At 43.2% G+C, this 24,784-nt stretch overlaps 2 protein-coding genes across 2 annotated transcripts; both read right to left on the bottom strand.

Moving 5' to 3' along the window:
* Positions 1 to 125: 125 nt before the first annotated feature.
* On the bottom strand, positions 126 to 14,200 carry LOC117514822 (trophoblast glycoprotein-like). The gene is made up of 3 exons (XM_034175417.1): positions 14,196 to 14,200; positions 2,315 to 2,319; positions 126 to 1,640 (listed from the first exon to the last, which is right to left on the bottom strand). The coding sequence occupies exon 3, from the start codon at positions 1,631 to 1,633 to the stop codon at positions 560 to 562; it is 1,074 nt and encodes a 357-aa protein (XP_034031308.1). The 5' UTR covers positions 1,634 to 1,640; positions 2,315 to 2,319; positions 14,196 to 14,200; the 3' UTR covers positions 126 to 559.
* Positions 14,201 to 23,046: 8,846 nt separating this feature from the next.
* Positions 23,047 to 24,583, bottom strand: LOC117514821 (trophoblast glycoprotein-like). The gene is given in 5 exon segments (XM_034175416.1): positions 23,047 to 23,507; positions 23,510 to 23,996; positions 23,998 to 24,413; positions 24,416 to 24,473; positions 24,475 to 24,583. Coding segments are annotated over 5 exon segments (1,068 nt in total). The 5' UTR covers positions 24,556 to 24,583; the 3' UTR covers positions 23,047 to 23,481.
* Positions 24,584 to 24,784: the final 201 nt, after the last annotated feature.

Below are 24,784 nucleotides of genomic sequence, written 5' to 3'. Positions count from 1 at the left end.
ACATAATCTTTCCCCCTCAAGAATTTGGCCTCTGCTTAAATCTTGTCTCTCAGTGCTGTTACACCGTGGCCCACAAAAACCTTGACAGCACATTCCGCCGGCCCTTATTAGTCGAGACTGACACCAGCGGTCCAGTGGGATTTTATTGAGCTAAATATCTTCACAAAGAGAAATCAATCACATCAGCTTACTGCATAGATAACGATGCAATGTACACTATAGCCATTCGACAAAGGCTTCTAACTCAAACAAGCAGTGCAGCAGATAATAAGGATGCAACGACCAGCAGGACACGTCTTTGATCTACGGCTTTGACAATACCCCATCACCTAGCAAAAGTCAAAAAACAGAGCAGATCTCTCCTTCCCGCCTCAAAGAACATTTTGTTAATATTAATCGTCTGAATAGCACTGGGCAGTCACACCTATCGGATGCTGTCGATGACATGCTGAGGGTATGAAGGGGTTAACAAGGTGCTGTGACATCTACAGGAAGACTCTCATGCAAATCTCAAAGTGAAGAGTCTTTTTTGTTCTCACTATGATGTCCCAGTCCTCACTCACACATCTGAGTTGATGCTCAGGTTGGCCAATCGTGGGTCTGAGTTGATCTCGTACCTGTAATGATACCCTTCCATGTGGTCCCTACAAGCATCCCGGATGTTGTACATCCACCTCTTGATGCCTTTTCTGTTCAGGTAGAGCACCAGCAGGAATACGACACCAATCAGAGCGAGCACCAGCCCCAGAAAAACATAAGAGGTCTCCAGCACACCATCCATGTCACTGAAACACTTCAGCAGCGGCTGCTGGACTTGGAGCAGGGGCTGGTGCCTCAGGCCTTCTGGGTCTGCACAGGTCAAGTTCTGCATGTCGACGACTTGAGTGGAGTTTTTCAGCCACGCAACCATGTCATCGATGAAGCAGTTGCACCTCCAGGGGTTCCCTCCCAGGCGAATGCGGAGATCAGGTTTGAGGCTGAGCTCTGCCAGGGTGGTGTCGGGCAGTGCCGTGAGACTGTTGTCCCTCAGGTCGAGGTCACGTAGCCGTGGCACCTTCAGTGTGCCGTTCTGGATGGAGATGATGGAGCTGTTCCGCAGGCTGAGGTTGAGCAGGTTGGAGAGGCTGGTGAACATGTTGTCTGGAAGAAAAACCAGGTCGTTGTTGGACAGATCCAGGACACTGAGCTGGTGCAGGTTTCCCTTCTGTAGAAAGCTTAGGGCCACGTTCAGAGAGTGGTTCTGCTTGTGAAACGACCTGCTGAGGTTTAAAACCTGTAGTTTATTGTCATCAGGGAAGGCGTTCTCACCGAAAGTCTGGATTTTGTTGTTGCTCAGATCCAGACGCACAAGGTTTGGCAAGTTGTCAAACACCAGGTCGTCCACAAACTCCACCTCGTTCCCACTGAGATACAGCTCTGTTAACAGTTCCAGGCAGACTGGAAAAGACTTCACGCTGATGTTTGAAATGATGTTTCCTGTCACAAAAAGGATTTTGGTATTGTCCGGTAAAGAATGCGGAATCGCGTCCAAGTCCTGATTTTGGCATTTTACGGTTTGTGACGAGCACACACACTTATCCGGGCAGCATTCACAGGATATAACCAACACAAGGATGAAAAGTAAAGAAATCATACCGAAACTGTCTCGGATTTCCGCGAGTTTAAATCCGCAGACACTCTGTGCGCAGTCCGTGCGTAAAGACCGCGCGCGTCCAAACCAGAACGCCGCCTCGACCTCCCGCAGGGAAAAGTTTCTCAGCCGTACGTATCCTTCAAACACCGCTCCAAAGTCCAACTCAAACCCAGTGTAACTACCCCCAAACCATCCTCCTGTAGACAAATTCTACATCTCAGTCAGGATAAAGGCGAGAAGTTTGAAATGATCCTTTTCCAAACCTCGAGCTGCGCACAGTGTAGCAGCTACGCCAAGTTACTGAAATAAATGAGTCCCACGCAGAATGTGAAGTCGGTAAATTTGCGATGGATGTGAAACAAAGAACGAGCGATGCGTCCCAGAGGTGCCATTCAAAACCCAGCCTGCGCACTTCCAGCTTAGCGCGCTCCAAAATACAGAGTGAAAGACCGGAACAGCTCGGTGCAGAGCAGAGCCAGCGGGGAGCGTACCATTATCCCAGCAAAGCGGGGGGACACACCACCACATCACTGTCACATTTATAACGACCACACACACTGCAGCTTCAAATGACACGAGAATAATAAAGATTTAATTTGAATCATTAAATAAGAAACACAGACTGTTGAAAACTGTTGCGATGTGACGGTGGATGATGATGTGGTCCGGTACCTCGGGGACCTCTGCTCCAAGGACCTCTGAAAGCCCTCGAGGTCGTGTTCAGTGAAAAGACAAAAATTCAACAGGAAATTTATTAAACCAGAGTCGCTTGAATTGTTTTAAAAATGACTGACACCCCAAAATCCTGGTGAAATGAAGAGCCTGCAGGTCAGTGTGTGTCATTACATCTGAGCACAACATGCAGAAATCTGAGTGATGCCTTTTACAGCAAAACCATTTCATCCACTGTAATATGCAAATACACCAGTAAATCTTCAAAGCTCTTCTATTACCCACCCAGTGGGTACCTATGGAGTCAGTGTCAAGTGTTTGTCAGATGTATGCACAAGAAAAAAACGTATGCTTATTACAGTTTTTCTTGATTGTTTACACACATTTTCACACACGTGCACACGGCAAAACTCCTCAGTCCTACTGCATAATGAAACTTTACATTCAAAACAATGTTATTTCTACTCAAAATTGTATTTTGTTTTCAAATGACACACAGACCATCATATCAACAGACGTTTCTAAGAACCAGCTGTTGTGCTGAATATAAAACACTGTGATCATCACAGTGTTTTATATTCATTCATACATTTACATTCATACATTTACACATATTTTCCATCCATCGGTGATGGATGGAAATTATGTCTTCTGCATTCATCATAAAGACTGAGGCCTTTTTGTTCAGTGTCACATTCACTACAAACAGTACATACATACATACGTGTGTGTAAAATATATTAGAATATTGTTTTTATACTCAGAATGCACAATTACACAGTAACAAATATATTTAATTTCTCCCACAAAAAGAGTGTACATCCCAACTGACACAAAGCTGCACACACACAATATGGAGAATATGGAGGGAGATAAAGAACTACAAAGTGTGGGTGGGCAGACAGAAGACCTTCCTGACCACCTTGTGTAGGTAATCTTTCAGTTCTGCAATACAAATAGCAAAATACTGTAAATACTGTGTAGGAATACATTTCCCAAATGCTTGAAACATACTTTATTTTTACAGTCTGACAGAACAGTCCACAGGCAGTACTGTACTACTGTACTTGCTGAGTACTGTATTGATATGCAGTACTGCAGTTTTCGAGTAAGAGTAGATTTCTTACCTGTTCTCATTTCATGATGAATGCGACAGTGTACCTGCTCAGATTTGGCTGTATTCTTTAACTCCCTCGTTGTTTGACCACACAGTCAACCAGAGTGTCTCGGATCTCATCAGAGATTACGATCCAAAGCTGTCCTCGTCCTTTCCGCCCTCATCCTTTTCCTCTTGCTCCTCTGGCTCTGTTTTGCAGTGATGCCACCCATCGCTCCAAAACAGAGGAACTCACCTGTTGCCCTTTTCTGCTGGAGCTCTGATTGCTTTAGTAAAACTGTGAGACAAGGTGTTTGCCCATGTGATGAGTCAGTGTGCACAGTTGGACAATTAACTTCAGAATTTTAAATGACATGTTCCCTGTGAAAACAAGATATTTTCTTCATAAAAATTGTTCAAAATGCAGAGAATTATGTGTAGTGTTTTGAAAAAAATGTGTTTTACAACTGCAGTTTGAGTGTAAAGCAGGAACTGTGCTGGTAGCTGATCAGAGTCGGTTCAGGGGGTTTTGGTGCACAAGTTACTTGTTGTAGTCATTGTACCAGGATTTGTGTGTAAACAATTGTGAAAAACTGTAATACGCAAAACAACCCTAAAAGTATTGAGCTCACCTTGTATTCTTCATGAGATATTATGTTCACAACAAAAACCCTTTAACTCTCATTAATGTGCTAACACATGCACTAAATAAGCCTAAAAAGTTATCTGCTCATTTAAACCACAGGGAGTACCTATGGTGTATGTCTCAAGTGTCTACCATGTTTTGTTAATGAAGTGCCATTATCAGGTTTGATGGACAGAGATGTCTGGACGCAATTGCAGAACTTTTAAACCAAACAGCTCTGGTTAGTAAAAACGTTTACTGAAATATTCGGTGGGGTCCAGTACACTGCAAGGCAGTCCAAGATAAGCAAACAAATCCAAAGCATCAAGCACAAGGTGTGGTCAGTATGAAGAGGCAGGTGGTCAAAATACAACGTGGTAGCAGGACTAGGAAACACAGAAATCAGCGCTGGAAGTGCAGGCACAAGGCACAACAATCTGGCGGAGAATGAGTGCAACCTGTGAATGTTATGTGTCGGACGCAGTCGGAGAACCGAGCAGCGTTTGAGGTAGGACCCAGCATAAAGGAAACGGAGCACGGGTCAAAGGATAACAGAATTTAATAACATAACAGTGAGTGCTAAATTACTAACAAATAAGTGCGCGGTCTGGCGAGGTGGAAGAATGGTGCGCTCCCAGCAGCACAAACGGTCCAGAGCCAGAACAGTTCGGACCCAAGGACCCTGCCGACACCCCCCAGGTGGCCGCGACCAACCGAGTCTGTGAAAGAAGAAACCATCATGTGAGTCCACCACTCCACACACAGAGAGACCACTCAAAGGTGTACATAAACAGCAAACACTTCCTGGCTTAATCACCAATCAGCTTCCCACCCTGCAGGCATGGAACACCCAGTTCAATTCTCCACTGCAGTGGAAGCTGATTAAACGACTAACATAACAGCTCAATATAATAGGTGTGAGGGACACCACATTTACTGACTGTACTCATGTTAGTCACAAAAACCTAAAGTACCTCAGGAAGTGTGCTGACGAGCGTGAGACCTCACCCCCTCCTCTTTCACTGACCATGGCATCAAACCTGGTACAGTCTCTGCATCCATGATGATGAGATGGTTCTCTAGACGTCGATCTCACCCGTCTGGTCACAAGGTCGAGTCTCTGGCCACTACACACTGTGTACTCCAGACTTAAATGCAACCATGCCCACAATCCATAAAGATGCACCACAGCTGTGAGTCCTGACGAGCTGCACATGACCAGCCTCAGGTGATCAGGGTGAGGTCCTAATAACTCAGCCACACAGCCACTCAGTCCTGAACGCATGCCACCTGGAAGGAAAAACAGAAGACAGAAAACAGAAGACAAACAAAAGCCAGCCAGGCACGCCAGGCACCCCAGCCACAACAGTGAAGCTTCAATACACCCTGGTGATGAGCTACAGATTGGAACAGGTGTGTGGAAACTCCAGAACAGGGTGTGGCTCAGACAGTGTGCACCGCTCATCACCAAGCACCAAGAGGGACAAAGAAGAGAGATAGGGAAAGACAAAGCCCAAACAGGAAAAAACCCAACAAGGGAAAATGCACAGACAGAAAACCAAATCAAAACTAAACTAAGCAGAATAAATCAGAACCAAACATAATACAAAAGCTCAGAATCATGACAGTCATTCTCTCTCTCTCTTTCTCTTTCTCTCTCTCTCTCTCTCACAGACACACACACAGATGTAAGTATGATGACATGAAGGGCTGTATATGGTGTATTTACAGTATTGTTGGGACATTACTGTAAAACAATAAAAAAAATTAAGAGCTGGTGTGCAGATCCACACCAGGTCCACTTTGACACTGAAAAAACCTACTTACATGGTAATTACACATATTTTTATAAAACATGGTGGAAAAAGGGCTAATTTGGTCAATCCTCAAATAGAAGAAGAGAAGAAACAGTAAGTCCTACAGGCTCTGAAGCCCACTGGTAAAGGTGTGTGAAGTGGATCAGAGTCTACAACTCTCCCGGGAAAGGACACCAGTCCAGATTACTTCCCAATCAAGGCTGGTGCCATGCACAGCTGGGTGGACCAAGACAATGCAGATGAAGTGTCTTGGTCAAGGACACAGGCAGGTGGCATGATTAGGAATCATGCCAGGAATAGAGCCCATGTCTACCTATTGGGAGCTCCATGGAGCACAGAAAATATAGAGCAGTAGTCAGATGGATGGATGGATGGATGGATGGATGGAGTACAGATGGTTGGATACAGTGTTTTGGACCAGAGGAAGGTAAGCACCAATTTTTTTTTATTCTGGTAGAATGAAAGTCTATAGCACCAATCACAACAAAGTTGCCTCAAGCTGCTTCACACAAGTAAGATCTAACCTTACCAACCCCCAGAGCAAGAACACAGGTGACAGTGGTAAGAAAAACTCCCTCTGATGATTTGAGGGAAGTAAACCTCAAGCAGACCAGACTCAAAGGGTGACCCTCTGCTTGGGTCATGATACAGACACAACTTACCAACAACAATAACAATACGAATACACAGGAAATGTTTGGCGTCTATGCTGGTGCCCAGGATGGGAGGGTTGCAGGAAGTAGCACCACCCATCTCTGGTGGAGTCGCACCTTAAACAGAGAGAAAAAAACAATCAAACATCAGAAAGACAACAAATACAGTATAATTTGTCAGCATTAAGCAACAAGAAAAACTAAGGTGATCACCGGCCACTAGCCCTAAACTTCACTAAAAGACCCACAATTGGGTAAAGTTGAGGCCGCGGCACGCTCCATTTCCTAATAAAATGAATTAAAATCAGTAAAAAGCATAGTAACATACTATACCAGTATGTTGCCATATGAAAGGTGAAGATAAGTGCATCTTAAATCTGGACTTGAAAGTCTCCACAGAATCTGAATGTTTTATTGATGCAGGGAGATCATTCTACAGAACAGGGGCACAATAAGAGAAAGCCTTTAAAGCCTTATTAGCTTTTAAATAGTGGATTAATAAAATGGCATTAACAATACAATCAAAATTTACTCTGTTCTACTTCCCCTGAAGGGTAAAATATGAAAAGAACAGACGGACTTGAACTAATTACGACAGTGATGGTTGACACCAATACAGTCTGACGGTGACGTCATATATCATGTGGGGGCTTCCCCAGACTTGTGCAAGGCATTATGGGAAGCACACAGTGGCAGCCAATCAGAGTAGAAAGCTGGCTTGTCTCACTCTGGCCCATCCTCCAGCATGGCAGAACATGCTCTGAAACTGTGACGTTTCTGTGTAAATCTAACATGTTTCTCATAAATTATGTAAAAGATAGTGAGAAATAAAACCTTCTAACATGAAAAATGCAGTTTTTGTAACCTGATAACACCTCTGGAGTGTATCACCAGTTATCCATCTTCATGATGAAGTGGTACAGAGGAGGGTTTTCTTAAAAAGATGACCTGAAAGTTTAGCTACAAATTGCCAGAAGGTACATCTGAGATACAAGCCTTGATTTGATCTGTTTTGGTGAAAGAAAATCCTTCTCTGTTCTACTTGACTATGAAGCTAAGAGTAGTGATACAAAACGCAAAGCTTGCACTGTGCACAATTTCTCCAGTCACAGCCACGTAAGGCTATAACTTCTCCTGGGTTGTCTGGGTCTGTTGGTGGCTTTCCTCACTCTTCTCCTTCTTGCACAGTCACTGTTTTTGAGAACTGTCTACTCCATGCAGATTTACCATAAAGTGTCATACTGTTTGTATTTCTTTGTAATTGATGTAAATAAAGTCCAAAACATATTCAGTGGCAGCTTCACCATCAGAGAGCCTCGTCCACAACCACCACAAAAGACTCCAAGCTGTCAGTGATGTTAAAGGGGGCAACACACAGTATTAAGAACAGGGGGATGGAAACTTTGGATCAGGGTCATTTGGGTAGTTCTTTTGTCATTTTGATTTAAAAAGAGGAAACACAGCTGTTTGACAATAAATGGCTTCACCCAACCACTAACCATGAGTGAAAAAAAAGTTTTTGTGTTGTCATTCATATTCTCTTAAAAATGACCAAAAAAGCAAAAACATTCTGCCAGGGTATGTAAACTTTTGAGCACAACTGTATGAGTCCTTGGGTGTTATGTTCATAACACCCAAGGACTCATATGTAGACAAGTCTTATGCAAATTATTGTTTGGGTCAATAGGAATAGTTTGCACCATCTGTCATGTTTAGTTATCATGTTACAGGGTAACATATGTCACACGTCATAGAATCCAATGGACATCGACCTTGTTTGGCCTTTACTTGGAGACCAAACATCCAATTATTAATCCTTTTATTTCAAAAAATAATTTGCATATTTTTTTAATGAAATTGGAGCAACTTTAGCTTTTGTCACCCGTATAAACTGACACTGAGATTTGTTACCATTTCTGCTGTTTTTAACCAATAACTCCATAACATTCAGTCATAGATAGTCCAAACTATACCTTGTTGGAATTGTTATGATCAGACAAATAAGGTAGTATAGTTTTCAACATGATTGGAGCAGTTTCACATCTTGACCACTGTGTAATTCTTCAATGACCCCGAGCTGGCTGCAGCTGCCACCCTGGGATGGTGCTACTACATTTTTGTGTAGGCCATGATACACTGAGGCTGGATTTGTCTTTGTAGTGGAAAAAGACGCACCTGGAACTAAACCAAGTAGAGCCGAGTCGAGTTGAGCTGAGTAGTGCTGGATCTGTGTAATGGAAAAGGACCTTAAGTGTTGTGTCTTCACCTTAAGTGGTACCAGTTAGGTCAAAATTGATGACTGGCTCATGGACTAAATAGACAAAGCAGCTCATCCCACACTTCCCTCTCCTCCTCTAACTCTTTCTGGGGGATCCAGAGATGTTCTGAAGCCAAGTGCAACTCAGTTTAGACAACATGAACAAATGCAGAAAACATAAATTCAGAAAACATGTGCATCAATTTAGCAAGAGGTAGTTTCATCAAAAAGCATCTTGCAAATTGAGAAAATGCTTGCAAACAGAAAGAACACAAAACATTCTAACATACAGCACATGCAGCAACTTATTCTGATCATTCGTGTTAGTTATTTAGTTATTTTGCCACAATCAACAACCCAACAGAAGTACTAAACAGCACAAAACTCTGTTTCTGTGGAGATACATTTTTCACTTGTTTGGCTAATTGCTTACTCTGCAGTGAAAATGTCATTTTTTTAAATGAAATAATTAAATTAATTTTAATTATAGACTGATGTGATGTCTTCTAATTACTTCTTCAATCTGTTCAATTGTCCAAAAACCAAGACATATAAATCTACAGTGATGAGACACAGTGTTAGTATATTATTGTATTGTATAGCACAGCACAATATAATACAATATAATAATATAATATAATATAATATAATATAATATGTAACATAGGTCACGGGACACGAATCAGCTAATCAGATTTAGGATACACACGCTTTCGCCCAATCATACGTCTTGATGTTGTTGCTGGTTTACTAATCTGCAGACTCGCAGAAGCGATTAAAACAAAACAAAAAAAAGAAACCGTTATCGAGTCGTTCTATCGCATGTATCGTAATGTTGCAGTGGACTTACGTTGTTGATGTTGCTGAAGACATGTCTTCTTTTTTCTTTAACTAGCGTCAAGTAAGAAGTCGCTGTAACTACCTTCATTTTAGCGGCTAACGCTATCCGCGGTGATGTGTCAGTAGGCTAGCTAGCACTAGCTGCCCAGCTAGCTTAGCTGTTAGCGTCCTGTAACATGTTGAAACTGTCATGAAAGTGAACTTTGAAAATGAACAGAAATATTATTCTGCTCGGGACCCGTTACTGCTTCAGGCTGTCTAAACCTTCGTTGTTAAAATAGCACATTATCCGAAAGAATATGAGTGGAAACTGCTGAACTTTAAACGTACCAGGCTTCCTTATTATTATTATGATACGTGATCTCATCCCTCTGAGGTAAATATAACATCGTGCAGCCTGTTGCTTGTGCATTTTTGCTTCATACCATACAACATTGGATTGTAAAGTTTGTTTTTTAGCAGTTGTAGTTTTCATGTCTTACGTGGGGCTTTTAACCTGTTCAGGACTTTTGGGGTTCCTGGACCCCATGGCAATTGCTTTCTCCATATTGTGGTCACCTAAAGTTCTGAATATGGTTAATAATGAATTAATAATAGTAATGCATACAATTAATGATTATTCTCATTTGCTTGAATGATTGTTACTTTACAAATCTTGAAGTTTACAAAATGTCACAAAATAGTATTTATTTGTGGGAATATTGTTAATGGTCATGTTTGTTTTAAATGTATTTTAAATATGAAATTCATAGTCTAAAAGTATTCTTTTTTTTTTTACTCTGGCTCTAACTAATAATCTAATCTTATTCCTCAGGTACACTCTACAATTATGGAGTCTTGAAAAAGGAGCTGAGATTTGTGGGGGGGGGTGGGGGGACCCTTTCCCCTCAGGTTGATAGAGTGCTGAAGAAGGTCAGAGGACTGTTGAAATTATTGGCCTTTTGTAAATTATGTAATGACTGTACAGCAGAAAAAAAAAGATTTTTGCAATCAACTGATATGTACAACTTTTGTATAAAAAAAGAAGCACATAGATTTTTTTTTGTATTTATTCAATTCTTGATTGCCAGTGTATGCTGTGAGAACCTTAGGTTGTTGTCGTGGTGGTCGACATGGTGGACCTGAAACAAGTTACAGAAAGCTCTGGGGTCGCTAGGGTGCAGTGGAACCTCAACACAAGCACAATTCTAGCCTCCACAACCATCTTGACCTTGATGACATTTTTTTCTCTCCCTTTTGCAGCTTTCTTCTTCGAGTGCAGCCCTGTTATGTTTTTTAGAAATATTTTGGTTTGTTTCCAACCAGTTTTTGTTACTTTGAGTTTATTGTGATTGTGGGGGTGGGCTGTCCGAAGACTTGTGCTTGCGGAAGGAAGGAAGGAGATTTTTTGGCAATACCTGGATGGAGGTGAGGAGGAGTCTGGCAGCGCCAGACTGTATGCCCAAATGTCGCTCACTGCAGCATGCAAACGATGTTGTGGCGGCAATAACGCGTGGCTCTGAGGGGCAGCTGAAGGCCTTCTTGACTTCGTACTGCCACAGTGCAGCCACCCTGAAGGACGTGTTTGGTCGTACAGCCCTGCACCTGGCTGCCTCGCTGGGGAAAAAGGCTCTGTTGGAATGGCTGCTGGAGAGTAAGAATGCAGACCTGATGGTGAAAGATAAAGAATCTGGATGGACTGCTCTACACCGCAGCGCCTTCTACGGACAGATTCACTGTCTCCTGTCACTGCTCAAGGTAAGTCTGCAAAGGGGATTACAAAGTACTGATTCCTGCATCCAATGAAAAGTGTTAAGTTTATCTGTAAAACCCTGTCACATTCAGCAACATTCCAATTAAGTCCTCCAAAAATTGGGTGGGTGCAGTAAGAGCTTGTACAACATTGTAGGAATGCAGTAGAAACAGATAAGAACATGCTATGGTCTTCTCTAAACATTGGACATGTTTAACAAAATAAATAAAATGTGGTGAAGACGTGGTGAAATCGGGAAGCAGTAAGAACTTACTGACGTAGTAACTACTAGTGACGTTACGCTTGAAACAGACGGCTGGCCACAGTAAATGTCTTTCAAAGCAGATATGTCATTGCAAGATATTTTGGTGCCTCGCTTCACTCAGAAAAATCATGCGACTCCCCAAATGAAGCTTGGTTACGTCACACGTGTATCGACGACGTGTCACAGAGATGTGAAACTCTCATAGTGCTTATAAAAGGGCACAGTCCCTCTGTACTCATTGAGTTTTTTGAGAGGAGGAGAGATTTGGCGTGTGTTATGACAATAGTTTCACCGATTCACAACCAGAGATTTGGGTGAAATAGATTAGATAATCCATCATACATTTATACACTAACTTTGAAACACAGACATTCAGGCACTATACACACTGGTTTACACTATGCCACTTACACATTAAGTACACATACAGAGAAAGATTAATAGTTAGTGGAGCAGTGTAAAGTGAGTGTGAGAACATTAGAAAGTGTTTGTGTGATAGTCTGTAGTGAGTGTTTGAGAGTGTGAGGAAAGGAGAGATAGGGAGGATGGAGGCAGTTGTTTATCCAACTCTTTACAACCTGGACAAAATCCATCCCCATATGCCACTGACGTCTGTACCATGTGAGAGGGTCTTCTCCAAAACTGGAGAGATAGTAATGAAGAGGATGACTCAAATCCAACACCACTGAAATTATCTTGTTTTTAAATAAAAAACTTTTGATGCCCCAAATCCCCTCATTTTTGTGCAGCTATGGTCATAACAGTCCCTAGTTGTACAAGCATTTCTCAATTTATATCTACCTTATATCTATCACCTTTCCTTCTAACAACACTCAATAAGCATTTGGGAAGTGAGGACACTAATTGAGTTTTGGGTATAAAAGCTTTACTTTTAAGATTAGGCTTAAAACTTTCCTTTTTGCTAAAGCTTATAGTTAGGCTGGATCAGGTGACCCTGAACCATCCCTTAGTTATGCTGCTATAGACTTGGACTGCTGGGGGGTTCCCATGATGCACTGAGTGTTTCTTTCTCTTTTTGCTCTGTATGCACCACTCTGCATTTAATCATTAGTGATTGATCTCTGCTCTCTTCCACAGCCTGTCTTTTTCCTGGTTCTCTCCCTCCGCCCCAACCAGTCCCAGCAGAAGACTGCCACCTCCCTGAGCCTGGTTCTGCTGGAGGTTTCTTCCTGTTAAAAGGGAGTTTTTCCTTCCCACTGTCGCCAAGTGCTTGCTCATAGGGGGTCGTTTTGACCGTTGGGGTTTTTTCTGTAATTATTGTATGGCTTTTGCCTTGCAATATAAAGCGCCTTGGGGCAACTGTTTGTTGTGATTTGGCGCTATATAAATAAATTGATTTGATTTGAAAAGGAGCATCCCAAAAGACTCAGCCATTCACAAGCAAAGATGGGGTGAGGATCACTACTTTGTGAACAACTGCGTGAAAAAATATCCAACAGTTTAAGAACAATGTTTCTCAACGTTCGATTGCAAGGAATATAGGGATTCCATCATCTACAATCCATAATATAATCAGAAGATTCAGAGAATCTGGAGAACTTTCTACACGTAAGCAGCAAGGCCGAAAACCAACATTGAATGCGTGTGACCTTTGATCCCTCAGCCGGCACTGCATTAAAAACCAACATCATTATGTAAAGGATCTTAACCGCATGGGCTCAAACCATTGTCAGTTAACACAGTTCGTCGCTACAATCTACAAGTGCAAGTTAAAACTCTACCATGCAAAGCGAAACCCCATACATCAACAACATCCAGAAACGCCGCCGCCTTCTCTGGGCCTGAGCTTATTTGAAATGGACAGACACAAAGTGTAAAGTGTGCTGTGGTCTGATGAGTCCACATTTCAGATTGTTTTTGGAAATCATGGACGTCATGTCCTCCGGACAAAAGAGGAAAAATACTATCTAGATTGTTACCAGCACAAAGTTCAAAAGTCAGCATCTGTGATGATATGGGGGTGTGTAGTGCCCATGGCACTTACACATCTGTGATGGCACCATCAATGCTGAAAGGTACATCCAGGTTTTTGAGCAACACATGGTGCCATCCAAGCAATGTCTTTTCAGGGACGTCCCTGCTTATTTCAGCAAGACAATGCCAAGCCACATTCTGGACTGCATTTTTATATAGCGCTTTACAATAATGCCTCACATTCACCCCGATGTCAGGGTGCTGCCATACAAGGCGCTCGCTACACACCGGGAGCAATAGGGGATTAAAGGCCTTGCCCAAGGGCCCTTAGTGATTTTTCCAGTCAGGCGGGGATTTGAACCCATGATCTTCTGGACTCAAGCCAACACCTTAACCACTAGACCATCACCTCCCCTGCACGTGTTACAACAGCGTGGCCTTCATAGTAAAGAGTGCGGGTACTAGACTGCCTGCCTGCAGTCCAGACCTGTCACCCATTGAAATGTGTGGGCATTATGAAGCAAAATCCAACAACGGAGACCCCGGACTGTTGAACAACTGAAGGTCGGGGAAAGAATTCCACCTACAAAAGCTTCAACCATTAGTGTCCTCAGTTCCCAAACGCTTATTGAGTGTGTTAGAAGGAAAGTTGATGTAACACAGTGGTAACTACACTGTCCCAGCTTTTTTGAAACATGTTGCAGGCCCCCATTTGAAATGAACACATATTTTGCTCAAAAACAATAAAGTTTATCGTTTAAATATCTTGTCTTTGTGGGTATTCAATTGAATATAGGTTGAAGAGGATTTGCAAATTATTGTATTCTGTTTTTATTTACATTTTACCCAACATTCCAACTTCATTGTAATTGGGGTTTCTTTAAAAGAAAAAAGTCAAACGTTTCAACAAGCACATCGAATCTTTATTATTAAACATATGTAACAGAGCCTTACTGTTCCATGACACCTTGTCCTTTATTGTTACATGCAAGTGCTATGTTGAAGACTGGCCATCAGATGTCACTATATTTAATTGTATTAAATGCTTCAAAACACTGAACCATTTCAACACAATGACTTCATATTGATTCAGTGGTTGGAAAAGCTTCGGTTTCTCCATTGCTACTAACGACAGCATTGACATAGTAACGATGCAACTAAATCTTAGTAGTGACTTCATTAATGTAGTACAAAGGGTGTTCTTACTCTTTTGTCATTACATTCTTGCTACATCACTGGAGTTCTCACTAAAGCCTTTCTTTCTGCATTTGTGCTGTGACTATGGTACGTTCATGCCACATTGTAGAAGACTGCATTCCATTGTTAATGCATTTTTTCAGAGTTTACCACATTTATGACACATCGGCCGCAGGTTTCCACCACCTCTATGTGATTCCTTGCACCATCACTTCAGTTTCAACTGATAAAAATCTGGACAAGTGAAGTGGTTTCTACCAGCATAACTGCAGCATTTTGATTTTTATGCAGGTTTCACAAAGCAACTTGTGATACTAGAAGTGTGCATGCTATTAAGAGCTCCTGAAGCCGAGCTGTCCATCGTGCTGATGATCCATTTTGAAGTGGCCATCTGAGCTGCACCTTCCTGTTTTAATCTAATGCTGTGCAAAGGATTAAAAATCTGTTGTGTCTTTCAGTGAAGTAAATTACTGTCCAAATCGTTGCCTGAAAATTGACGCACCTCACGTTGTCACCTACAGTCTGCTGCAACAGTTGCGTTATAAGAAGTGATGTGACGGCTATTCTATGCTGACACGTGAAGGCAGCACTAATGAGATTGTTTAGGTGAATGTGAATGACTAATTATTTAACAATAAACATGTTGATTATCCTGTTACGAATGCTTATATTCGGTGTTTCAACATTTCCCATAATGCCCCTGGCGGCCGGCTGCGCTTCCCAGAATGCACCGCAGTGCCAGCAGAGTTCCGCTGTCTCACTGCACATGTAAACAATGGCGAAGCGAGGATGTGGATGGCCTTAATTTAGCGAGTTCATGGGCGATCATCATGATTATACGCTCTCCCAAGTTGAGAGGATTTTCTAGGGGAGGTGCAGCACCTGTGATGGACTTCTGCTGTGCCCAGATGTTGTCTTACTGTCCATACTTCATGAGATTTGTTTACACTGTGAGTGCTCACCTCCTGACACCAAACTCGGCTGAAACCGACCTCTCACATGAGTCACGGACCGCGAGACGGCGTGAGATTCACAACTGCAAAACACTGAATATTTTGATAATACATAATGTTAATGATCCTCTTATAAAGACTTATGAGAGCCTTATTACTCAGTAACATGGATCTTAATATAATCTGTTACCGAAGTATGTTTTTAATCTTGCTCGTGTAGCGGCTGCTCTGGGTTGTGATTGTGACTCCTCCCCTCGGACACGCGACCTCCAGCATGGGAGGCGGACGCTCTGACCAGTCGGCTAAAAACCTCTAGGCTGAGTGGCTAGAGTATCCTTTAGGTGTGTTGGGGGCAGTGAGGCCTATTGGCTACCACATGCACAGCGCCTCCTGCTGGCCTCTGTCACACTAACAAATCAGCTAACAGATGAACTTATACAGGAAAGGATGATGTACATTTCCTGACATGTTGCTTTTAGGTAAATATGAATGACCAATTATGTAACAATTGTGATTATTAACACCTGCATAGTGTTATCACATAATAATGCTAATAAGCATCTTATGACTTATAAAGGCCTTATTACTAAGTTACTAACATTATTACTAAGTGACTAACTCAGTTACAAATGCTTTGTTTCTGGTAACACGAATAACACAGTGGAGATGCTGGTGGACCCCGGGTTTACTGGGGACTGTAGTTTGGTCGCGGATACATGGACGTAACATTGAAGAAGTGGATTCATGCAAATATCTGGGGGTGTCACACTGATACCAGCTTAAGATGGCACACGCAAGTGTCAAGTGTTTGTGCCCGAGTCCACCAGCACCTGCCCACTTCTCTATCAACTGAGATTGTTTGGTGTACATAGGAATATTATCTTGATTTTCTATACAGCAACTATTGACTGTGTGTTACGGTTCAGTATTACCAGCTAGTTTGGCAATTTAACGGTTAAATCAAAACTCAAATACTGAATTTGAGAAAATAGCTTGCAAAATCATTGGTGTGGTGTTACCTGTAACTCCCCAAGATATGTCTGAACAACCAGTTCTCAGACTTCAGACAATATTTTATGGGATGCACCTCATGTACTGCGTTCTGAAAATATTTTACTTAACTCGGGAAGGAGGTACAGAGTTCCTCTGTGTAAATATAGAAATAGAACTGATACAAGCACTCGTTTATCCCACTGTCAGTGAAGCTCACAAATGAGCAGACGGCTCAGGCTGGACAGAAAAGATAGTTTAAGGTCATGTGATGCTGAATTTGCACTGAGATGCTGGTATGATTTTGTTGACTATGCATTTGTATTTATTATGTAACTGTTTTTATGCATGGGTGGAACGTATCAAATGTGCTGGATGTGTTGTTTGTGTGCTGGATGTGTTCAGATCAAAGACATGCTTATTTAGGGTCTGCTCCTTTCTTCTGCCCCTGACCAAGGGCAGCGTCTACATTGGAGTTTTTAGCGCTATTATATAGTCACGTGTCATGTTTCACCCGTTAAATCCTGTAATTAATTATAGATGCTCTAGATGACTGTTACTGTAGATGACTAAAATACCATGAGTTAATTCTCCTCTTTCCATCCATCCATTTTCTTCCGCTTTATCCGGAGTCGGCTCACGGGTGGCAGCAGCTCCAGCAAAGCCGCCCAGACCTCCCGATCCACACACACCTCCCCAAGCTCCTCCAGGGGAACCCCAATGCGTTCCCAAGCCAGCCGAGAGATATAGTCCCTCCAGCGTGTCCTGGGTCTTCCCCGGGGCCTCCTCCCAATGGGACATGCCCGGAACACCTCTCCAGCGAGGCGTCCAGGGGGCATCCGGAAAAGATGCCCGAGCCACCTCAACTGACTCCTTTCGACGTGGAGGAGCAGCAACTCGACTCCGAGCTCCTCCCAAGTGACGGAGCTCCTCACCCTATCTCTAAGGGAGCGCCCAGCCACCCTGCGGAGGAAACTCATCTCGGCCGCTTGTACTTGCAATCCTCGTTCTTTTGGTCATGAGCCAAATCTCATGACCATAGGTGAGGATCGGAACGTAGATCAATCAGTAAATCGAGAGCTTTGCCCCCCTACTCAGCTCTCTCTTCACCACGACAGTCCGATACAGCGACCGCATCACTGCAGATGCTGCACCGATCCGTCTATCGATCTCACGCTCCATCCGTCCCTCACTCGTGAACAAGACCCCGAGATACTTAAACTCCTCCACTTGAGGCGAGGACACTCCACCAACCTGAAGAGGGCAAAGCACCTTTTTCCGATTGAGAACCATGGCCTCGGATTTGGAGGTGCTGATTTTCATCCCGGACGCTTGTTAATACACCATGTCCTTCAGTACTGTTAACCTTTGCAAGTTATTTGTAAGTTGTCACTTTAGATGAGCTCACATGGTGAAGTTAATGAACCATTAAAAACGTCTCAGTTGCTCATGAATTACAGTATTGGAATAAAACATGTATAACTATGACTTACTGATGAGAATGAAAGCATGAACAATGTTTTATAAAGGATGACCACAGCACCGACATAACAGCTTACAAATGCTGAATAAATCATTCACGGCCTTCAGTTATTCTAAAGTGTTTTTTAATCCTGCTAACAGACCGACAGTCAGACGTAGCCTCTTCCACCAACACGCCATAATGTGCTTTGTTTTTAAATATACTGAAATAGAAAACTCAGGTTGTGTTGCTGTCTGGAAAACTGCGCTGAAATTTTATGCAACAATACTGCACAGCAAATTTCAAAGCAGCAGCAGGTTATGAAAGAGCAGCTTTTAGATGCTTCATGTTAGAGACGGCGCCATGTGCACGGAGGTGTATATCATTCAGTCATTTTTATCCATCGTCAGTTTGTATTGATAAACCTCTCATTATCGATCTGAATCCACTTAAACCTCATACGGCAGATGGATCTGTAGTTAACCAGACAGAAAACACTTTCTGGGATGCTGGTTCCCCAAAAACAGAGTCAGATAAAGAGCAAAGCCAATTGTTCTGGTTTCTGTTAACACCTCAGCACCCCTGAGATAGAGTCACAATTTGCCTTCATCTGCATGTGCCGTGAAGCAATGAACATCTGCTACGCTTCAGCAGCTGTTGACGGCTCTGAAAGTCTGACAGTGAGCTTGTGTCTGTTGGCGCCGGTGTCGCTGTGAAGTCTGTCAGCTGGCTACAGCTCACACACATTATTTTGGGGAATTCACAGAGGAGCAAATTATTATTTTTTTTTAATTAACAGCAGGAAGTAAACTGGCGAGAAGATGACCGTTGGCTGCTGTCGTTACCTGCAGATAAAAAATCCAACGGCATGTCCTCTGCTCAACTTTCGCAAACCACCAAGGAGATTAAAACCGTCGCTGCAGGTGAGCGCGGAGCCACATTTGACACTGAAATAGCAGACATTTAATCAACTTAACCTCACTGCTGGCTGAAATAAGGTTCCATTTGACGTACGGTTTAACACAGTGTTTGTGAGGAGAACTCGTAAAGTGATAAATGGGTTTTTCATGACTGTTTCTTGGTTTGCACAAACTCTATTGGGCCATTTGCAGCCCAGTCTGATCAGACGGAGGGACCAATCTGTCAATGGGGGGACCGATCAGACTGTGACCAGCGCTTAAAGGTTTAAAGAGTCACAGCGCATCATTCATTCATGGCAGCGTTTATCACAGCCATCAGTCGACTCATCAGCAGTCCTGCATGTGATGAAAATAAATCCCACGATCCATCAAGTCAAAAATAAAACGAAATATAATAAAATAGCAAATTAGTCTGTTTTGCCCCCATGTGGAGTGGAGATGCCACACTACACCGTGCGTGTGCTCAATGACCTGCTCATTAATATTTAAGTGCTCCACCTGTCAAACAATAGGGTTCTGCTGCCGATAGAGATGCAAACCAAGCCAGACTGAACCGACCTGAAGCACTCGGTGGAAACGAGACTGTCAGCATACACTGGACAAATGGTCAGGGTGCGACAGTGACATAACTTTACAAAAGATTAGCCCTTATCAAAGGTAACTTTTAGCTTAGCTGTGCCACCACGGGACAGCTGTTTTTTTTATAACACGAGGAGAACGAGCAGAGGCATGAGCCAAGAAGAACCTGTGTAGATCGGAGCAGATTTGGATCAAGAGTTGAATCCAGATTGTTTGAAAAGTCATTTTCTCTAACATGTGAGAATGGGCACTAACTTTTTTTTAAATTCCCCAGTAAATATTGCATAAATATTTATGAAAAAAAAAATCCAGGCATTTTATTTTTCTAATGTCTATGAATGTGTCAAATTTTGCGTAAATTCCAAATAAAAGTTTGGATGCTGTGCAACAAATTTATTTATTAATTTTCAATCTCTGTAGACAAACCCTGCTAAGAACCACGCTGGAAAGAAGAGAAGATTTTGGTCTCTGACTGTCTTTCTACTGATGCTTTCTTTGGAGAAGGTGATTCAACGTTTGGATGATCTGGATTTAGTTGCAGATTTTTTTTTATGTTCATCATTTCCACTGAAGAGACAAAAACCATTTTCAACTATTGCCTTCTTTGGACTGAATTAAAAATTTGCACCAAGGTGAGGATTTGCCACGGTTCAGTCAGCCTACAACTCCACCTGGACCCTTTTTTTTTTTTTAAATCAAGAATTATTTTCCATGAACAGATTAGACCCTTTTATATATATATATTGTTCTCAGTATTTGGTGCTATGATTTTGATCATGACAATTTAACATGATAAGTCAGTACTCCTCCAGGATCGCACAACTGGACCAGGATCAGCCCATCTGGACCAGGATCAGCCCGACTGGAACAGGATCAGCACAAAGGAGAAGCCCAAAAAAATGTACTTAGCAGTTATATCAACCAGTTCCAGAAAAAAAAAAAAGCGGTTGTTTAAAACAAGTTGCTACAATTAATTTCATATTGTTTACCACTTAAACAACCAGTGTTTTGTAGGACTGGTTGACATAACTACATGAAATAAATGCAAATTTCATTAGAGTGAAATTTGACCTCACCATCAAATCTGATGGAAATCCATTCATGAGACTTCCTGTTAACAAACAGCACAAAGCCTTGACAAGAAAACTCACCGAGAAATATCACAGAAAGGAAAGGCATCTGACACAAACCCTGCAGGTTCTGCACTCTGAGAGGTCCTCCATATGTCCGATAGCTCGAGTAGAAAAAGCTTCCCGAGTATTCTGATAAGAAAAACCCGTGGTGACAGTATCTTTAATCCTCCAACTTTTTGTTGAAAGATTTATTATTCTCTCTCCTAAATCTAAAAAAAAAAAAGACATTCTGAACAATGTATTTTATGAACAAGCATGACTTTCTTTGATGACTTTATCATGACACCACTTTGTTGTTGTTCATTCGGCTGCTCCTGGTTTTGTTCTGGGTCTCCACAGTGGATACAGCCAGATCCGCATTGGTATTTGGCACAAGTTTTACACCGGATGCCCTTCCTGACACAACTCCAGTGTTACCTGGAGAAACATACACAGCCGCTGGTGTTCCAAAGAGGTCTCCCATCCAAGTACTAACCAGATCCTGCACTGCTTAGCTTCTGAGATTTGACAGAATCAGACTGACACAGAGCAGACCGGCTGTTTATCATGACACCACTTATACCAATCAGATATTTTGCTGATGAATTACACAGTGCAATTAATCAACAACTAGTCCCTTTAGAATTCAGGGGTGCCCAAGTTCGGTCCTCGAGAGCCACCTTCTGTTGTGTGGGCCGCTGAAGAGGAGGTACTGCTGGCCCACCACCACAAGATGGCGCCCTGCTTGAAGTGCGGGCTTCAAAGCACGAGAGGGCGTTGGCTTTGCTGGAGGTGACAGCTGTCATCAATCAACACAAGCTGTCACCCATCACCACCACTACAAAGACCGGACTGCAACTCCACCTCCTCGCCGAGAAATCAACTACCATTCAGGTAATTTCTCTGCTGACTGACACTGTGTGTGTTTAACCTGAACTTCTATTTGCAGCCGTTTTCCTGGGAGTGTTTCCTTATCTGGAGGATTGGCGTTTGGTGTGACAGCGACGGCTTCGCCTCACACCCCCAACTCAGATAAGTGGTTGACCAGGAGCTGCATGAGTGTGTGTGATTGGAGGTGGAGGTTTTCCCTCCTTTACTTAATACAGACTGTGGGATTACTGAGTGTGCGAACTCACACTCATCTGGACTGTCTCTGTTCTCTGCCAGCAGTAACGGGTCTGACTGCTGAAGACAGCGGCCACCTGGGGCGCAGGGCTTGGCGGCTCCGGTGTTCTTCCGCTCCGTTGGTGTTGGAAGCTGTGTGGGGATCCAGCTCTTCTCTCGCCAGGCGTCTTCTATCGTCGAGCCTGCCCACACGTCACCTGGTGTATGATTGACAGTCACCATATTGTTATTGTCTGTACGTTGTTGTGCGATTCCACAACATTAAATTGTTACTTTTTGGCTTATCCATTGTCCGTTCATTAACGCCCCCTGTTGTGGGTCCGTGTCACGACACTTTCACAACACCTTCCTGACACTCTTAGTTGTCTCCCTGCTCCAACCACCTGAATCAAATGAAAGACTTGTTAGCAGGCTTTTAATGAGCCTTTCATTGGATTCAGGTGTGTTGGAGCAGGGCGACAACTAAGAGTGTCAGGAAGGGGCTCTCGAGGACCGAACTTGGGCACCCCTGCTTTAGATCGTCTCTCTAGCTCCACTGGTTGAAGACATAGTCGAAATGTTTTCCACAACATGCTTTTGTTGACCTTGACCTTTGTCCAATTCTCTCCAAAAGTAATCATCTTGAGATCATCATCCCAAATAATATTCACACCAAGTTTGGTGAAAATCTGTCCAGCATTGTTTAGTCATCTTGTTCACAGACACACGGAACCAATTAAAATCCCATGCTTCAAAGCTGGTTGGTGCGCAGAGTAAAACATGGAGCCAGCGTTCTAAGTTTTCCCATAAGCATATTCTCAGAAAATTTTAAAGCAGGTATCAACTAAAAACAGTTTATGACCAAAATTTTGGTGAAATCTTTTCATTATTTTTTAAAAAAATGACACCTGCAGGAAAAGACACACATGATCTAATAACCACTGACCTCCTGTCAGTTGGCAGAGGTATGATAAAAATAACGTTGAAGAAAGAGAATCAAATGATTGAGGCAAATGAACCCCCCCCCCCCCCCCCCCCCCACACACACACACACACACACAACTTTGGAAATGTGCTGCTCACATAATCTTTCCCCCTCAAGAATTTGGCCTCTGCTTAAATCTGTCTCTCAGTGCTGTACACCGTGGCCCACAAAAACCTTGACAGCACATTCCGCCGGCCCTTATTAGTCGAGACTGACACCAGCGGTCCAGTGGGATTTTATTGAGCTAAATATCTTCACAAAGAGAAATCAATCACATCAGCTTACTGCATAGATAACGATGCAATGTACACTATAGCCATTCGACAAAGGCTTCTAACTCAAACAAGCAGTGCAGCAGATAATAAGGATGCAACGACCAGCAGGACACGTCTTTGATCTACGGCTTTGACAATACCCCATCACCTAGCAAAAGTCAAAAAACAGAGCAGATCTCTCCTTCCCGCCTCAAAGAACATTTTGTTAATATTAATCGTCTGAATAGCACTGGGCAGTCAACACCTATCGGATGCTGTCGATGACATGCTGAGGGTATGAAGGGGTTAACAAGGTGCTGTGACATCTACAGGAAGACCTCTCATGCAAATCTCAAAGTGAAGAGTCTTTTTTGTTCTCACTATGAGTCCCAGTCCTCACTCACACATCTGAGTTGATGCTCAGGTGGCCAATCGTGGGTCTGAGTTGATCTCGTACCTGTAATGATACCCTTCCATGTGGTCCCTACAAGCATCCCGGATGTTGTACATCCACCTCTTGATGCCTTTTCTGTTCAGGTAGAGCACCAGCAGGAATACGACACCAATCAGAGCGAGCACCAGCCCCAGAAAAACATAAGAGGTCTCCAGCACACCATCCATGTCACTGAAACACTTCAGCAGCGGCTGCTGGACTTGGAGCAGGGGCTGGTGCCTCAGGCCTTCTGGGTCTGCACAGGTCAAGTTCTGCATGTCGACGACTTGAGTGGAGTTTTTCAGCCACGCAACCATGTCATCGATGAAGCAGTTGCACCTCCAGGGGTTCCCTCCCAGGCGAATGCGGAGATCAGGTTTGAGGCTGAGCTCTGCCAGGGTGGTGTCGGGCAGTGCCGTGAGACTGTTGTCCCTCAGGTCGAGGTCACGTAGCCGTGGCACCTTCAGTGTGCCGTTCTGGATTGGAGATGATGGAGCTGTTCCGCAGGCTGAGGTTGAGCAGGTTGGAGAGGCTGGTGAACATGTTGTCTGGAAGAAAAACCAGGTCGTTGTTGGACAGATCCAGGACACTGAGCTGGTGCAGGTTTCCCTTCTGTAGAAAGCTTAGGGCCACGTTCAGAGAGTGGTTCTGCTTGTGAAACGACCTGCTGAGGTTTAAAACCTGTAGTTTATTGTCATCAGGGAAGGCGTTCTCACCGAAAGTCTGGATTTTGTTGTTGCTCAGATCCAGACGCACAAGGTTTGGCAAGTTGTCAAACACCAGGTCGTCCACAAACTCCACCTCGTTCCCACTGAGATACAGCTCTGTTAACAGTTCCAGGCAGACTGGAAAAGACTTCACGCTGATGTTTGAAATGATGTTTCCTGTCACAAAAAGGATTTGGTATTGTCCGGTAAAGAATGCGGAATCGCGTCCAAGTCCTGATTTTGGCATTTTACCGGTTTGTGACGAGCACACACACTTATCCGGGCAGCATTCACAGGATATAACCAACACAAGGATGAAAAGTAAAGAAATCATACCGACACTGTCTCGGATTCCGCGAGTTTAAATCCGCAGACACTCTGTGCGCAGTCCGTGCGTAAAGACCGCGCGCGTCCAAACCAGAACGCCGCCTCGACCTCCCGCAGGGAAAAGTTTCTCAGCCGTACGTATCCTTCAAACACCGCTCCAAAGTCCAACTCAAACCCAGTGTAACTACCCCCAAACCATCCTCCTGTAGACAAAATTCTACATCTCAGTCAGGATA

The sequence above is a fragment of the Thalassophryne amazonica genome, chromosome 7 (genome assembly GCF_902500255.1).
Source record: "Thalassophryne amazonica chromosome 7, fThaAma1.1, whole genome shotgun sequence".
Classification (NCBI taxonomy): Eukaryota; Metazoa; Chordata; class Actinopteri; order Batrachoidiformes; family Batrachoididae; genus Thalassophryne; species Thalassophryne amazonica.
Note: the sequence above shows the minus strand (reverse complement) of the source record. Positions and strands in the feature narration are given on the sequence as shown.